Source organism: Haliotis rubra, unplaced genomic scaffold (assembly GCF_003918875.1).
Source record: "Haliotis rubra isolate DU_JTF1 unplaced genomic scaffold, ASM391887v1 Scf907, whole genome shotgun sequence".
Taxonomy (NCBI): Eukaryota; Metazoa; Mollusca; class Gastropoda; order Lepetellida; family Haliotidae; genus Haliotis; species Haliotis rubra.
In genome coordinates this window covers 1-19,282 of record NW_025767643.1, presented here as the reverse complement: position 1 = coordinate 19,282, position 19,282 = coordinate 1, and the positions used below count along the sequence as shown (strand labels likewise).

General features: G+C 41.2%; 1 protein-coding gene across 1 annotated transcript; it reads right to left on the bottom strand.

Annotated features, from left to right (window-relative positions):
• Positions 1-861: 861 nt before the first annotated feature.
• LOC124264061 (EF-hand calcium-binding domain-containing protein 6-like) lies at positions 862-12,711 on the bottom strand (the record flags this gene model as incomplete). Its single annotated transcript, XM_046698779.1, is given in 15 exon segments — positions 862-2,348; positions 2,770-2,941; positions 3,226-3,398; positions 5,055-5,144; positions 5,146-5,299; positions 5,559-5,828; positions 6,426-6,602; positions 6,908-7,015; positions 7,747-7,943; positions 8,591-8,748; positions 9,532-9,656; positions 10,377-10,514; positions 11,120-11,371; positions 11,694-11,791; positions 12,611-12,711. Coding segments are annotated over 15 exon segments (2,465 nt in total), but the record flags the coding sequence as incomplete, so codon positions are not given.
• Positions 12,712-19,282: the final 6,571 nt, after the last annotated feature.

The window sequence follows — 19,282 nt, the reverse complement described above, 5'->3', positions numbered from 1 at the left end:
GAGGAACAACATGACGTCGTGGTCGGATGTTTTGCTTTCGTAATCGATCTATCACAGTCGTTGCTCTAATCGAAGTCAGGCATGTTGTCAAAGTTGCAGTATGAACCACGGCTGTGATTATCTTTCCGACATGACGTTACTCGGGGACGTGCAGGATGTTGGTTCCCAGGTCTGACAGTGTCTTCACACCTACTCTAGAATAACTGCATGGTGTTTTGTGCATAACGCTAGGGAGGTTCTGTCGTCAGCAAGTTTACCTTTTTTATCGTCATAACACTTCATCGATTTACTTTGTGTTTGAACGTACTTGTACCGTGAACAAATATAGAACGTCAGTGCAAACAAATACCCAGTCTTGACTATCGCCATAAATAGATTCCGTTTTGGGTAAAGGTTAAAGTAGCAGTGAAAATTATACGAATGGAAAAAGATGTATTTTAGCCTTGCAATGACCAGGATTCTTGATGGGTGTAATCATGCATGTACACTATAGTATTGTTTTATGCCCCTCGTGGCAATGTTCAACCATTATGGTGGCAGCGGACACCAGAAATATTTTCACTCATTCTACTCATGAGAGAATCGAACCGGGTCTGCGAACGCTTCACCCACCAGATTACACCTCTGTTCTCCTCGATACGTCGTCTAGGCGGCAGATAACAAATGAACTTGATTTTACCATACCCAAAATCAGTTTGATATGCTCAACCAATCTGAGAAAATTACCAGGGGTAGCAGTTGTGTATTTATAATCTGTAATCCTCAAATTCGAATGTTTTAATTTTTTATGTTCTTTTACCGATATAAGTCTTTAAAACCTAATAAAGCATTTAATCAATAAATGTATAAAGAAATCTTATATCCTGTTTTCACTGTTTATTAATCTTGATTTACAAAATATATACGATGACGCCAAGCATGAAATTGAGCAAAGGATGGTTAACAATTAACAAACCACAAATTCACACATAAAATATAAACATATTATTATCACAGTTGCTTTGGGGAGTTCTCTGTAAAATCAAATACTATGCATATGATAACATGAAGACCACAACACAACCACACATATATAACAACAACTTGGTATAGTTGGAGAAAACAGTGAGTGGATAATCGGCAAACGGTGACATGAAAGCAGGTTTATGTACGTTTCTGCTTCTATTACCAAACATGGAAGTCCCCATTCATCGAATAGCACTGACGTAAACACATCTGCCCTGTCAGACAAAAGAATAACTCATCTGCGATGGTGGCTAAATAGGAAACAAACATTTTGATGTATTTGATGCCCTCTGTATTTTGCGACTTTGTTCAATATGGTAACGTTTTGAAAACGTTCGTAATGATTTGTCAATTTCCCAAACTTTCAAGGGTATACTTTCTTTTTGCCCGGTAGTTTAGTCCGTTTAAATGTATTTTACAGAATATGGTTTAACGCCGCTTTTAGCATTATTCCAGCAATATCACGGCGGGGGACACCAGAAATGGGCTTCACACATTTTAACCCTATGGGAATCGAACCCGGGTCTTCAGCGTGACGAGCGGACTACAGCTGAGGCTACCCCACCGCCCCTAAATGTATTTGAGAGAGGAGTATGCGGATATAGTTTAACATCCTTCAAATAAAGGAGTACTCTCTTCCCAGGTCTGTTAACCATTTCAGTTCAGGCCTAGAGATTGTAATTAGTGCCCCTTGTGAAATTAATTAAGCGTCTTTATTCAGGCCTTCATGTGTCATGACATTTTGCTGGACGGTATATTTTTCTTTCCCTTGCAAGCCATACACACTACATACAAAACAAATAAGAAGTGTACAGTAGGGACATATCAGAATTGAACAATGCATTCTATATGAAATCATGACATTCATTTAGCTGAAAAATATTTACAATACAATGATAATATACCGTTGAAATATGATCATAATTGTCCCGTTTACACACGGCTAGATGTTACGAAGCTCCGTACACAACAACATGTGTGATAGACAATACTGATGAGATGTCGATAGCAATCCAGTACTGAAGTATTAATACTGATCAATACTTTCACGAGAGTCAAGGCACTCATTGCCACATAGTTGCCCTTTGTGTTTAACTTTGAGATGGTCGTCTCACACTTCTTCGTGTCTCCGGCCTAAATGTTTCATCAATGAACTTGTCGTAGGATATTTTGCCTGTCATGTCTCTATCAAATTCCGTCATCACGTGGTAAACTTCGTCTTCGTCAAGAAGTACATTGGCCAATCTGAGGACCGAACGGAACTCTGGGACAGAGAGATATCCGTTACCGGTCACATCGATCTTCCGGAATGCGCGACGTAGATTCTTCCAGTCACCCGCAAGCTGTAAACAGAAAGAATTCAATAGAGTGTAATATGGTTTTACGCCGCAATCAGCAATAACCCAGGCTCAACAAGGCTACGTATAAATCATACAGTTGGGGCAACCCAGTCAAATCTTTGTTAATATCAGCAGTGAGCCATGCTGTCTTCGTAAGCATTCGTAGCTACTCGCCTCTTACCGTGACCTACAAGAAGTCAAATCGCGCGTAGTAAAATGTGAATGAGGTCAAATAGTGTATGGAATGGAAAGTCCTAGCATCTATATACCCTGCGAAATACTTATAGAAGCGCTAGGATTGTTTCTCTGAAGTATTTCATTCATCTAGAAAGATATGCTTTGAACCTATGCCTTCACGTATGGCCATTTCGGATGTCTTAGTTCAATCAAATCAGCTTATGTCCGGAAAGCTTACTAGGCCTACCTTCTGTCGGAGTTTGGCTGTGATACCGTGCAGACCCTGTTGAGGTGGTTCAACGACATCGGCGATGGGGAGCTCCGGCTGTGGGTGCTGCAGCAACGACAACATGTTGTTGCCATGACGCCAGACCTGCTTCCTCAAGGCAAACGGCTTCAAGAACTCCACGTAAGACACCCTGCAATACATAGGCATAATGTGTATTTAGTAGTCTTCAGTGGCCTAAAGTAAAAGCGACAGGACACTACACATAGCCAGAGTTGCACGCAACACACAGCGAGACATATCATAAGATGTAACATACAGGAATTATATAGAGAGATGTGTCATGTTAGATGTATGTCGTACTATCCGCAGTAACACGTGTGACACGAGTTCCATGAGGGCTGCCGTGAAATAACACACACACACACACACACACACACACACACACACACAGAGAGAGAGACATCTTTAACTGACCTGCCGTCGTGTCTGATGTCGAACCTCTCACTGAGCTGCTCCATCTCCAGCTGGCTCAGATGTACACACAGCTCCGACAGAACATCTTTGAACTCCTCCCGGTTCACGTACCCAGTGCTGTATGGGTCCATGTTCACGAACTCGCGTCGTAGGTCCTCCCACATGTAGTCAACCTAATTACAGGTATAAAAACACATTTTGTAAATGAACATTGTACGATTTGTATACTGAACCACAAAAGAAATGTCGCACCGATAGCGGTTTCTTAAAGCACACACTTTAATTCACTCTAATTAACAATCAAAACGGAGGATTGAGTTCAAACTTGACAATTATGGTTAACTCATTTTCGGGAATCACTGTTTGTCGTGTTCACACAAACAAAATCACCCAAAATGGTACCATTAAGACACCCAAAAGTCAGTATTGTGTGTGGCCTCCTTGGGCATCGATGACAGCGTTGCATCGTCTGTACATGGAATGAATTAGCCGGTTGATGAAGGCCATGGGCACTTGGGTCCATCCTCTGCGAAATGCCTGCTCGAGTCCAGCCGCAGTTGTCGGCCATGGTTGGAGGTCATTGGGTCTTCTTTGAATCTCGTCCCACAAGTGTTCTCTTGGACTTAAATCCGGACTGAGTGCAGGCTATTGTAGAGTTTGGCTGTCATGTTGTCTTAGGAAGTCCAATGTTGCTCTGGCAGTGTGGGCACGAGCGTTGTCATGCTGGAATATTTCGACTGTCGAAACACAACATCGGCTTTCATGAGATAAAAGCACAGTTCTCCATTGTCGATAACGCCAAGTGCGATGCTGAGTTGCCCATTTTGGTCGGTTTGGGCGGTGATGAGCGGTGAGGACAGGACTACGATATGGTCTTTGACAGCAGAGTTTTTTTCTGCGCAGACGCCAGCGCTCTGTATCGGCACTGATGGGTCTGTTGTGAGTCCCAATGGTCTGGCGTGCTGTTTCCGTCGCTCTGGGGAAGCGATCCTGCAGATGGTGGCGCACAATCTGTCAGTCTTGACGTTTTGATGTTGCTGAATGTCGCCCACTGCGTGGACGGTCTTGGATGCTGTAAGTGACCTGATACCACTCCTGCAGTCGTTAGATTTTCCTAACATGAACATTAAAATGATTGGCTACCGTCCGTGCAGTCGAGCTGGACAACTTGAAATCGTCCCAAGACTTGGTTCCTCTGATCTCTCGTAAGTCGTGGCATGGAGATTGTGTCAAAGCAAAAATGATTTCAGGCGAATTTGGGACTCACTCTCATTGGTAGGGTTATCACGACATGGACATGCATTTTCATTTTCAAGAACCTTTTATACAGAACCTTTTATCATGCCTTTTTCGGTGCATTTGGTCGATATGCTTTATCATCAGAAAACACACTGATGTTGGTAATGACTGTCAATTTGGATTGAAAAACATGTTAACAAAACGGCACAACCATAATAAAAACACCACCTTGTAAGAACACACGTTTGCATTTGGTTTTGAAAGGCGACGTTTCTTTTGTGGTTCAGTATATATCGTTGATAGGTAAGTAGATTAACTAGATCTAGGGTAACCTTATTCTGTTGGTTCAGCGAAAAGTTATGGCATGTCTACACATTTAACCATTAAATATAGTATGTATTTGGCGTTTCAGCAAAGTAGTGCTGCAAACAAGACATAAGGGTTGAGTCCCAACGTCGCATCCCGTAATACCACTTTCACGGCGGTAAATATACAATCGAGCGTGGACCAGAATATTGGGTGACAGCAAGTCTGTACAAGACAATCCAGCGACACGCCATGTGTACTTGTTTTGTTTTGTTGAAACTCACCTTGGAACGAAGACTGTCTTGCAGCATGTCCGCTGCACAGTTGAGCTTCCTGGACCTCAGCATGTAGTCAGCATCCCCGCGACGTGGGGGGGTTCAGTTTGGCGTTAGGGTAGGTGGCAGACCTCATGGAGAAGCCAAAATGGCGGACAAACTGCAGGTAGTCGAGTGTCCGGTCTGTGTTGGTGATGAAGGTTTTCCAGAGGTCGCGAATCTCACGTCGGGATACCTCCGGCTGAATGTCAAATCTGGGAAGAAAGCACACAGTGTCCTGGGTTATAGCGAAGGCGTTAAGAGAAAGATCAGCAAAATATACTACTTCTTTACGAAGTGTTGAACACTTTGAAGAAACATCATTGTGATTGTTCAAGTGACTCAATGGCCATAATGAGATACTCTGTAACAAGCTCCTTTGAGCAGCTGAGCTGAGCTCTCTCTCTCTCTTAACCCACACAGATACGTCTAACTCAACCAAATTACCAAATGCTGGAAGATAATATGAACTACCTCTTCAGTAGCTGGTACATCATCTCCGTCGTCAGGCGTCTGGTGTTGGTCTCGTCAAGGTCATAGAACGCACCCTCCACGTCCTGGTACCTGCGGTTCAACAAGTCCTTGATGACCTTGAAGATCTCTTGAGGTGTCCTCCTGACGTAGGTGTCCTCGAACTCGTCCTCCTGGAGCGGTTGTCTTGGAGACTGGGACTGCTCGGGCTGAGGGATAGTCAGGGTATCAGCTGTCTTTCGTTTGCCCTGGAACAGGCTTTGGGCCTTCCCCCTGTGAATATGAAAATATGAAAATACTAAAAGGAAATACATACTGAGATCTATGACAAACATCTGTGAATTTTTCTGCATTCACTGCACAAATACATGTGTAACTGTTAAGTGTGTTGATCGAATGTTGTAAACTAGTGTGGCAGAGTAAATTATCCATTAAGGAAATATCATGACTGAGATGATATCTGAACAATGTGAGATCAATGAGATGATGTCATAAGGTGCGATACCAAAGATATCATCTCTGAGTACCAATTGGCATAATAGAAAAGGTTGTGTTTGAGGTAGAATTGAATGAGATGTAATCGAGTCAATGCCCTTCATTTACCATCATAATTGGTATATCCGGGGAGATGGCGTTCACTTGAAGATTTACAAATACTCGTAATTAAGAGCGAAAAATACTTTTCCAAAAGTCGTTTCATGCTTACAAATATATAACAAATTTCTGATGATACCAGATGTTCACGGAAAGATGGGCGTGTACTTTCCCATCTCTAACATATGTCACAAACACATTCAAAGGCAAGTCAAACCTTTATCTGAACAAACATGGTAACACCTATTACAAGTCAAAATTCATGGAGCAACTCACTTTGTATCAAACAGCTGCATAAACTCGGCATATTTGACATTCCCATCTTCGTCCAAGGGTAATCTGTCTGTGAAAGCTTCAAACTGTGAGTCGGTCAGCTCCAGGTTAAACCGGCTTTCCATTGCGGCACGGAACTCCTCCTGGCTGATAACGTCTTGTCCGATCTTGTCAATGGACCTACAATACACCATCATAACCTCCAGTACCAACATAGATCTGAACACATTCAGCCTTCAACCTTCATTACTGACATCGTTCTACAGCACAGCACCACCTTCAGTACTGCAACACGTTACCCGTCTTCATTAGTGACTCTCTGAATCTTTATATATAGGCCTACATATGTAGCAAATACATTTCTAGTTCAGGTGGCAAAACAGTATGGGGATTAGGTGGGGAATAGGCTATGTGACTGTTCTTGAATGTTATCAGATCCTCGATATATCCGAAGTCAAATTTAGAGATGTCCGAGTGGTACCTACTTGAACGTGCCGAGTAGAGCCAGGAAGTCTCTCTGGAACATATTCATGAGCTGGGCCTCGATGGCACTGACGGTCGAGACACCGTCCACACTGCCGGGGTGATTGTACCTGGAACACAACAATACTACCATTATGGTACACACATAGCCTTTGGATCCAGATAAAATGGAACTTGCATCTTTGCATCTCGAATTTGAATTTTTGGCCAAACCAATATGCAAGCAAAAATGATTGGTTAGGGTGCGGGTTATTTTTGGCATCCATTTTCTCTAAATATGATTAATAAAAATAGAAACCAATATATTCCATTTGACAGTAATTCGAACTGATTAGACCCAAGAAAACTGCCCGTAAAGATTTGAATTAGCCCCTCTGGACGACCAGAAATTTAAAGCAACTTGCATGAAACTGTCTCCATGAAATATGAAAATACGTGAAAACTATTTTGATGTAATGGTGTTATAGGATTTATATGGCTTAAATGTTTGAATAAAGAAGAAATAGATAACGCGTATGTACTTGCTTCTGCTCACACACTGTAGTGAGACTTAGCGAACGTCGTCAGATAACAACTAGTAACGTTATACCAATTCAAAGTGTGGTCTTTTACATCATCACATGAAACCATGTTTAACAATGCACAAAATACCGAGAACTTTTAGTTATGCCATATAAATTCATTTTGATTCTAGAACCATTTTATTCGGGCACGTATGTATCAGTGAAATAGCTTAGCCGGGGAAGTCTGGGACGTGACTTTAAATTCCACCTCACTTCACCTTTATTCGAGAGTTCCATGTCAACAAACTCCAGATTGACAAGGATGCACGGAGACTCACTTGTGTTTCTTGTCGGTGAGGATGTTGTGGGTCATGCCATTCTCGCTACGGTCCTGGAACCGGTGGAGGAACTCCTTGTAGGGCACACCGCTACCTACAACCTGGACGCTGCACCGAGCTAGGAAGGATCCGAGGAGGGGCTTCTCCAGGTTCAGGCCGTACTGCTTCAGGACATCCAGGAAGTTGTCAAAGGATACCTGATGATGGATACCATTAACATTCGTTGATTTCTGAATGTCACGACCCAATTTCACTTTGCATATGTAATAAGATGGTGGAATAATGTCTAAAAGCATATTACTAATTTTATGTATTATATGCTAGCATCTAGCTGAGACTTTAGTCAGCTTCCCATCTGCATTCTGGGACAGACCCAAAAATTTAATACCAAAAGCTAACGTCGACTAAAGAGGGTGGTTACAATGTGTGGCTTGGCGGTTGTGTGTCTCGACGTCAGCAGGGTAGGAGTACCGACAACGCTTTTGCTCGCACCCTTTGAGGAAATTATGAACCTAAATATGATCAAAGTGTGTGACCGATCGTGACATATCGATGGTCATATTATCACTGTATAATGTCCAACGAGGAGAAAATCAAAGCGACAGAACACTTTCCATAACCAAAAAAATCCCATTGTTCGATTCCGGCTTCACCATAACCACGAGGCCTATAATATTGTTCCTCTGATCACACAAGATTTGGGTAAGATTCGTGTGCTGCTTTTTAAAATCTTCCCAGAAGGAGCATGCTGAATTCCACTTTATATGTTGTGAAGCACGGCCCACAAAGGCTGTGGCTTCTAGAACATTGCTCACTCTTTACAGTTGTAACGCCCACGACTCACCACGCCGGTGTTGTTAGTGTCAAGCTCCTCGAACGACTCCTTCATGTGGAAGAAGCCCTCCCTGAACTTGTCCTTGAGCCAGCGTTCTATGTTCAGCTGCTGTCTCCTCTCCTGCTCCTTGCGCCGGGGGGTGCGGCGCTCACTGACGGGGGTGCCATCTGGGACAGGGTGGACAAGTAAATAATTTGTATGCATGGATTACATGACATAATAGTTCTGTAGATTTTACTCTTTTGAAAGTTTGTAAATAGCATTTGTATGTGCAGAAGTGAGGCGTAAATAAAATGTTGTCTTTCTGTCTCGTTCCCGACACGTATTATATGTTAGCAACTGAGACCGGATCGTGTCTTGTTTCTGGAATATACTGCGATATATGCTGATACAGTGAATCTGCCTTAACCGGGACGGCACCAGAATTTTTCGTTTTGGTCAGCATACCAGTTAAGACAGAAATCCGATTCTAGCAATAAAGTACGTCACTTGGTTTCCCCAAGGAAATGGAATCAAGTCAATAATGTTGGAAAGTTACCAATAATACCAATAAGCATGACAGGTTGACACAACAATATTACTTGTATACATGTGCTGGGAGCAGCCACGCAAGCTACACCTCATTAAGCTGCTTGTCTACTTTTATCATTTGAAACAATAACGTGCTAGTCCAAGAAATGTCATTACCTAGGACAGTGACAACAATTGGGCTATGCTTCATAACCAGATAACATTGCAAAATGACGTTTGTGTAATAACTATGTTTTACCATCATCGCCGATTGGCCAGTTCTCATTTTATACATGCCTTTTTATGTTTCCAGCACTACTGTTATTCATAAACCAAGTATTTATTTATTGTAAGCATTGTTCATTAAATATATTTTCGCTCTTGATATTTGTTCGTGATCATTGAAGTAACACTATTCTACATAGAAGACAACCAATCACCTCCTTCTTCGTTGACCGGCGACAGGGGTTTCCTCACCCCCTCCGAGGTGGCGTTCCTCCACTCAATGCCCAGGGACTTGAGGAACTTGCCGCCCTGGATCACGCCCGTACCCTCGGAGTCATACCTAAGGTCACAAACCACAATACGAATTACCTCCCTTTAACTCGTCGGTCAGCACCTCAACTTGGTCACCAGCTACCTGAGGGTATGTGAACTGTAACAGTTTGCTTAGCAGGTGCAGATTTTACTACAGGTGTCACTATACATGTCGAATATCGTTGTCTCGAAATACTGATTATCTCTGTAATAGGTCACGTGGATAGTGGTGATCTTATAGTAAACAGCATTTCTGGTGTCCCCCGCCGTGATATTGCTGGAATATTGCTAAAAGCGGCGTAAAACGATACTCACTCACTCACTCACTATAGTGAACAGAGTTTATCAGCATGAGTGAATGAGGAAAGATTGCTTTATGCCGCATATTATCTGCATGAAGATCAGATGGTAAAATGTGTGACCTGATTGGTTTGTCATCATTTTGCCCCGTGATCGTTTCTCATACTCATATGTCCACGCCAGACTAAAATAACATGTCGCTGTGATATAGTTGTGGTAATGTTGCACTCTCACCCAACTGTCTATGGGATAGCGTCAGGCTTGTGGTTTGTTTCTAAGTAAACCCTTTGCAAGCATGTGGATTGTATGTCATGACTTATTGTGAGTTCCTAGGTATCTCCTAAATTGTAAGATCCATTAGATATGACTATTCCATATAAACGGCATTCTCAGGTTCTGTAAATCACTCTAATGCAAAGGGTAAACACTGATGAGCGAGGTCGACTACCTGATCCACAGTTTGTCAAACTCGTCATCCTCCATGAAGAACATCATCTTGTTGAGCATCTGCTTGAACTCGGGCTTCAGGATGCGGCCAGATCCGCCGGGGTTCATCTGGGGGAACATGTCGGCAACGTCCAAGAATCTAGGACGTAGAAAGCGTGGATTAACACATAGGTTGGAATGTCATAGTCTTAAAAAGCATAAAATGTGGTCCAAAGGAGGGATAGATATATGTCTGTCAAAGATCTCCACAAGACTCAACTGCGGATGCAATTTCAAAACAACAACTGCAGCAGTATCGGGCGATAACATTCTAATTCTGTGTACAACCGATGACTCGGCACGGATGAATTCTTCAGAACAAAATCAGCTCAACAGCTCGGCGACAATACCTATTTGGACAGGTAACCAACTGTAGATGATGGTAAGATTACTGGGCACTTCAGATTTCTGAGTCGTTTACCTGAATTAAAACTAAACTTTGTCGCGGAGGATAGTGACCAAATTGATATCTAGTTCAATTCTTATTTTGACCTTTCCAGGTATTCTCGGGGTAAGCGACTGACTTGATTTTGCATGTGTTCGTGCCATCGGTGCAGCAGGATACGCTCGTCATTTGACGAACACCTGGTGTCATCACTAGTGGCTAAAGATTCAGAAACACACGTTCATGGTATAGTGGCAATTGTAAATCGACTATGCCAGTAGCAGATATTTATTGTAACTATATTTACTAAGTATAAGTACCTCTGCTTTGCCTTCTCCTTGAGGTGCATGTGGACGGATGCAGCACTCATGGTGACTCTGTCTGTCCTGTTCACGGGGTCCATCCACTGAGGATAGTCCGATTCGCCAGGCACATCTCGGAAGTGACTGAAGAACTCGGTGAAGGAGACAACGCTCTTGTTCTTGAGGCCTATCCTCTCGCTCAGCCTGTTGAACTGAGACTGGCTGACTGGGCGGTTGATAACCACCATCAGTATACGACAGAATGCCTCTCTGAAAAGTAGCAATACAATCAAGAGTACTTTTTAAACTGTTCAGAATCAAAGTAGCGCAGACTTTTGGGAATGGGAACAAAGTCAAACTTCTGAAGGATATCAGGCTTATATTCCGGGATAGTATCATGACATTAAGGAGGTCAAGTTGAGTATAACGTCGATTCTACATACACAGAAATACATCGAAGAATTTGTTCTATATTGTTGTATATCAATCATGTATTCTACGTCCATGTGGACTGGGGTGTACTTTCATAGTTAAAAAGCGTAATTTTGTGTGGTAAAATACGGTATTTGTTCCACAGGAACCGGACACTGACCTTGACACATTGCCCTTGCCCTCAGGGTCGTTGTCCTTGAACCTTTTCCTGACCTCGTAGTAGTTGGTTTTCAACTTTTCTTTCAGCAAAGACTCCAGCTGAGGTCAGAACAATATTGTTATCTTTAAATTTATAGTTCTCTGGCGGGTCCTTAATATAAGGATCTAGATTTTCTAAAATCAGACTTAATACCAACATAAGCATTTAGCGAGTTCATGATCGAATGTACATGTTGCATCTCATCACTTGAATAGGTTTACAATGTTCCTGCGTTCGATGATTAATGAACCAGTTGTTATTACAATCTAAGATATACATTGTATCTCATACAACACTATTACAGAAGGATCGTGGGGAGGTTGCTCCAGAACATATGAAGTAATTGAACTTCTACTTCGTTTGTCTGTCAACTTACACTTACGTCTGTATACAAACCTAGCAGTTACTGATTATGCTCGTTTCACAGAGACAATGACACACTTTCCCAAGTCTTCTAGTCGTTCGAGAGGAATCGGGCACCAGACTATGGGGATAGTTCCCTTTAAAGCAATTTGACAACCATTGACAGTCTCTAAGTGAACTGAGGGCAAAAGCAAGTTAACAACCTTGAAAACTGGACTTTAACATTACAAACGTTAATATGAAAACGTTAATAAGCTAACAGTCGCGGAAACACTGGAAGCATAATAACAGAATTAAGACACCCGAAACCCATTGCAATATTTTTTCATATTTACCATATCACCATCAACAAACATACGAGTAGTGATTTTTTGCCCGGCAGTTTGTTATATTTGTACTTGTAGACTTCTAATATACCTAATATAGTGATATCGGGACACCGTTCGTGCCTTAGTAAACGAATCACATTATTGCTTCAATGTTTCAAGTAAGTTACAATCATCGTCTCCGGATACCTCATCTATTTCTATCCTGGCCTGTGTGCCGGGTCGGGACAGTCTGGTGGAGGCACGGCTTGGAGGAACCTCAGCCCGGTCAGCAACGCTAGCTCTGCTTCCTGAGGAACATACAAAGCAATGCATCACATGTGCAATATATAACATTATATATTTTGATATGAAATGTATTTGGGATTTTTCGGTTTGTACATCCGATGAAAGGACCTCGATAATCAAGCAGTCCCTTTGGTTCCTTGGCTGCCGGTATACTCTGGTCGTGGGTTTGAATCCAAGGTTCGTCCCCTCGGTTAATCTCTGCTGTAACCCTAGGTTAATATCATCACCATACGTTCTCCCATGGATTCTGAAGATGTACACTCTCGTCTGTTTCGGAGTTTCCGCAAGCATTAATATAACATGTTGAAATACTTTACATCTGACTATATTTCATTCCCTCACTGGATTCAGTTATGAAACATCACAGGTTGCCATTACGGTTTCACATAACGGATTGAATCTGAATTGAGCCCAAACACTGATGACATTCTCCACTACCGCGTTGTGAAGAAATGTCTTTTACATTTATACACAAGCATATACATATAATTATAAACTGCTTCCAACAACCTCAGTACCTAAGTGTATAATAGTATGATAAAATAATGTTTAATGTTTTCTTGCATTCCTTCCCAGTCTATTACAGAGTAGTAATTTCGCCGTCAATCGATGGCTTGCTGTGTGTTGGGGATGTTTGTCCACCACATCGAGTTCATCATAAAAGGTAGTTAACTAACATTCCCATTCAAGACAGCAGCAGCCATTCTCTCCAGGAATGTTCAACCAGTTGGAGCGGATAATCCAGTATCACTGTGTCAGATCGATGGCGCCCCCGTCCAGGAGGCCACGGGAAATGAGTGCTTGAGCACTTCAGATTAGGAGTATGACTTGGGAGTTATTATTCATAAACATGATTTACAAACACAGCAAGATTTCAACACTTTGACCATTACTCATGAGTTTTGGAGTGAGTGAAAAACCAAATACATTAATTAGGTGAATCAGTCACGTGTTTGAGATATTTTGAGCCTCTAATAACAGTTGCTAATGTTTTGATGATAATGTTTGAATGCAACGCTGAAACATGGAACAAGGGGCACATGGCATGAGTAGGATGAACAGAGGGACATTTAGAATCGTGTTGATGACGTATTTACGAAAATTATTTTGCCTAACGATAAGCTTCAAACTGATATTCATGATGTTCTGATGTTCATAGTTGTAATATCGTGGTAGTACAACCCAGACCACTACAAGACAACGCAACTTATACGTGGAACGTGGACACATATAATAGACTTCTTGATTCATTCATTTGGATTTTATATAATACCTGATATAACATTTTATTTGTTTCTAAATTCTGGTAATTGTCGTTCTTTCCTCGAGAAGAATAAATGTAGACCGCACAATAATGACGGATTCCAACGCATGTAAGAAAAAGCCATTACCAATACGTTATTCTATGATGAGTGAAAGAGTATGGTTTTACGACTCTTTTATTCGAACTATATCACGGTGGGGTACACCAGAAATGGGCTTCACACATTGTACCTATGTGGGAAGTGGGCGTGACGAGAAAACGCATTAACCACTAGACCACGCCCCTGGTAAGTAGATGTATGGTGAGTCAGCATTATTCCCGTGGCGATCAGTAACGGATGTCCAGACAAAGCCATTAGGCCATCGGGAAACAATAACAGTCAATCAATCAAGTCATCGAGTCTGACCACCTGGATTGTACGACACACATGGAAGCTGGGGAATTCTTACCCGGAATACTAATGGGGGTATCCTGTCTCATTTGCAGACGGGTGGGAATTAAACTGTCTTGTTATAACACTGAGCTTTACCTACATTTGTTTTTCGGAACAATTTATTATTAATTGTTGTGATACCTTTAGCTCTCTTAACCAGAAAGTAGTGACGGATGAATACTTTTCAAGAGTACACCAGTTAAAACTATTTAGGAATAAGACTTGAAATCAATAAAATTGGTGCATGGTGATCCGTTTCGGGTTGATAAGAGTTGCATTGTTTCTTTATCAGTAATGACAATCCTTAGGAAACTAGCAGAGTTATTGTAACTATGTAGACCATTGTCGCGATACAGGATATCAAGGCTTCTAGTGACGCTCATATCGTACATTTTGTGTATGATTTGTCTCCATTCCTGTTTGATTATCTCATTATGTGGGTCATCATGTGGCTATTTTAACAGATTAAGGCATCACAAGGGCGCTCCACAACACAGGTCAACACATATGACAAGGACTTTAAACTGTTAATCGTCAGCTGATCTTCAGTTCCTTAGCAACCGTAAACAAATGATTCAGTTATGATATGACGGTACACGCCACTGGAATATTCAAGTGCTATGTACATACCACTGTGTGGGGGCTGTCTAGAATTCTGTTTGTGCGTTACGTGTGTTCTCGTTTCTGTCCGTACCCTTCGTGTGATGTTGTGAAACATTTCGTGGACAATCTAAACCCGTAATAAGATCTGTACCCTCATATCCATTCGATAGTCGTAACGAAAGCATCGTTTTGCGCACGAGAATTCTGATTCCCCTGTGTTAGAAAGATTGTGGAAACGAAACTCGTGTAAATTAATACATAGTTTGTTTGGGTTCTAAAACATAGTAAAATCTGTACCGTTTTATACTATTTCTGTATAGTTGGGTGTCTCTTCGACTGGATCAACATGTTTTATGCTAATTGTTAGTTTTGCCGCCTTCCTCAGTCACTAAATACGAACGAGGACGAACGCGTTAGGTCTGTGCGTCTTCCTTATCAAACATTGTACCAAGCCCCGATAGTCTAAGATGAAACTGACTGATAAAAAAGCAATGCTGAATCAAGAATCAGGAAGCTCTTATGAATATAATCCCTTTCTTGTAGATATATCAAGCAGTGCTCGCTAGTGTAACAGAACCAGGACCCTACAATGGCAGGAGGTCAACACGGGGGGATACACGCCGTATTGCCCTCACCCTCCCTGTGGGCACCTAGTAACGAGGGGCACCAAGACAAGTGTACTTGACTTCTACCCGACTACAGATCTACATAATCCTGCTACTACAGATCGTGTACAGATGTGATGGACACCTTGGTGTGATCCTTGTGTCAAATACTGCAATTGATAACTGATTTGTGGGAGTACGATGTCAAATGTTATTCTAGTGTAGTATTTTACAGATGGCTAATGAAAGTACGATATTTTGTGTGAAACTCGTGTAGTATTGTAAAAGTAATGACTGGTTGCTGGAGGTGCGACATCTTGTGTGATGTTAGTTTAGTATCTTAGGGAATAATGGGTTGTTGGGGTGGGAAGCACGGTATCTAGTGTGATCCTCATGTAGTGTTGTGCAAATAATAACTGGTTGGCAGGAGTACAATAATATACTGAATCGTAAAGAAACGTCACCTTTAAAACCAAATGCAGTTGTTTTTTCTTACAAGGTGGTGTTTTTATTATGATTGTGCCGTTTTGTTAACACGGTTTTCAATCCAAAATGACAGTTATTACCAACATCAGTGTGTTTCCTGATGAACAAACATATCGACCAAACGCACCTACAAAGGCAGACGTGGTAAAGGGTCAGTATGACATTCATGAAAATTAAAATGCTCGTGCATATCGTGACAACCCTACGAAAGGGAGTCCAAACTCGCCTGAAATCATTTTTGTTTTGACACAATCGCCATGTCACGACTGACGAGAGATCAGAGGAACCAAGCGTGTGTGTGTGTGTGTCCAATATTTTGGCTTAAAAACTTTTGTTATGAGTGAGTGAGTGTGGTTTTACTCCTGTCCTAGCAGTTTTTCACAGTATCAACACAGGAGACACTATAAAATGAGTTTGAAACCCAGGAAGTCAAACCTGGGTCTTGGTCTTCATGAGCAAATGCTTTAATCACGTTCGTATGTTTGGCTTGGATTTAAATAACTAAATGTGTTTGGGTCATTCACAATGAATGGATACTGCTATAACATCCAGCTAATCACTCCGTCAATTTTAACTCCACATTGACTCAACCGGCATTCATTTGAAAATATCATTGACGATAACACACTAACAGAAGGTCAGATATTACTGCAGCCGTGTAATTGAAACAGACACTCGAAGAATTGATCAATGATGATTGATGTCGACTCTAAATTGAGGAACAACCGTGCGCGCACTCAATATTATTTACACTCAATATCGGGGTGCATTACCAGCCGACCCGGTTATCTGACTTAAGGACACGGTTGTTCAAGCAATGACATAGAACGTGTGTTTAATACAGTCGTAAAAATCTTTCCAGTCTGTTATCATTCCAGCCCCACTGTAATCCTAGTGGTAAAGGGAGCATGGAATTTTCTTTTTGTTCCGCCATGTTGACGAGGTCTTAATCCTTCGAGGGTACTCTTCCGATAAGTAAATCCGATGTTCTCCGAGTGGGCTTGTGTGAGCTCTGCTGGGTCCGGATAATAGCCGGCTTTGTGGTTGCCCGAGAACCAAGTATTTCAAACTGTATTACATTAGGTTAACGCAAGGTTTAGGTGGCGTCGTTATTGACTTATTATTGCCACCGTTCTGTGTCTCCATGGGCGAAGGAAGGGTTACCTGATTTATGTAAGTTCCAGTTTGTTACACCTGAAGGTTCATGTCACTCAGCTTGACGACTGAATGTGATTCACTTAGAAACAATACCAGCGACGTCATTTTATGGCCAACAGTTTCACAATAAACTCAGGATTTGTTTCAAGTGCGCATTTAAGTACATGAGCTCATAATCATAAATACAAAATCGTTAGGGCCTCTTTAGGTCCATTGTTTTTAATTTCAAGAGATAAGTTTGTTTAAAGTTTAAAGAATTAACATTAATGAGTAAATGTATTCAAGAATAACATTAAAAAGGCGTCTTGATCCCAAAATTAGTCATCGATGTCATGCAATGGGCTGGTCTGTATTTCCCACAAACAACCTTTAAATAATATTATGATTTAATAAAATGTAAGATAAATTCTACAAAAATAAGCCATGGACAGTCACATTTGATTTTGCGCCGTTACCATGCTATCCTCTTTAAACACGATAAAAGATCGAATACATAAGATGTAGCCAACAACACGCCGATCAGCGTACTTCCTGCAGAGTGAAATCAGCGTGGTGATATTGTCGATAACGTCACTGACGCGTGTTGTCACCTGACGTTAACGTCTATAGCACGGTGGATAGTTCCAGCGAGTTGATTGGCTGTCTCTCTGCGGGTGGGGACATACGGCTGTGTACACCGGGATGAAGTCTCATTGACTATTACGTCCACGGGAATAATTCCAAATAGATTCTTATTTGAAGAAAATATAAATCGATGTTTGCTTTTGTTATATGGAATCTATTTTATTGCTATAGAATATTTTGAGGATCGATGCTGGGTTTATTTGTTAATCGAAGTACACTTTAGTTACAGAATGGAAGAACGTATTGACAGAGTGGATGCCCATATTCCAAGTCCATCTCGGCTGACGACAGAGACATATCAGCATACACATTTGAATATATCAATGTTTAATGCTGCTAAATTTATATTTAGGGGCAAATAAATGCGATATACCTAACCATGCTGTATGGTCAATGGCAATCCGTGCACATCATATTGAAGGTTCTGTACACTAAAGGGATTTTTATGTCAGAATATTGGAATTAGATGTAAACCGATAGTCCGCTTTAAGTACTGTAAGCGATATTGTTCGACAACGTTTCGGATACACAAAAATATAATAATCAAATTACACAAACGACAAAACACAATGAGAACAGTGTTCGTATATGAGGACAACCAACAGCTATTGCATTTATCTTATACATGAGGACAACCAACAGCTATTGCCTTTATCGTATATATGAGGACAACCAACAGCTATTGCCTTTATCGTATATATGAGGACAACCAACAGCTATTGGTTTTTATCTTATACACGAGGACAACCAACAGCTATTGCTTTTATCGTATATATGAGGACAACCAACAGCTATTGCCTTTATCGTTTATATGAGGACAACCAACAGCTATTGCCTTTATCGTATATATGAGGACAACCAACAGCTATTGCCTTCATCGTATATATGAGGACAACCAACAGCTATTGCCTTTATCGTATATATGAGGACAACCAACACCTATTGCCTTTATCGTATATATGAGGACAAACAAAAGCTATTGCATTTATCGTATATATGAGGACAACCAACAGCTATTGCCTTTATCGTATATATGAGGACAACCAACAGCTATTGCTTTTTATTTTATACATGAGGACAACCAACAGCTATTGCTTTTTCTCTTATACGTGAGGACAACCAACACATATTGCCTTTATCGTATATATGAGGACAACCAACAGCTATTGCCCTTATCGTATATATGAGGACAACCAACAGCTATTGCATTTATCGTATATATTAGGACAACCAACAGCTACTGCCTTTATCGTATATATGAGAACAACCAACATATATTACCTTTATCGTATATATGAGGACAACCAACATATATTGCCTTTTTATCGTATATATATGAGGAAAACCAACAGCTATTGTTTCTTTATCGTATATACGAGAACAACCAACATCTATTGCTT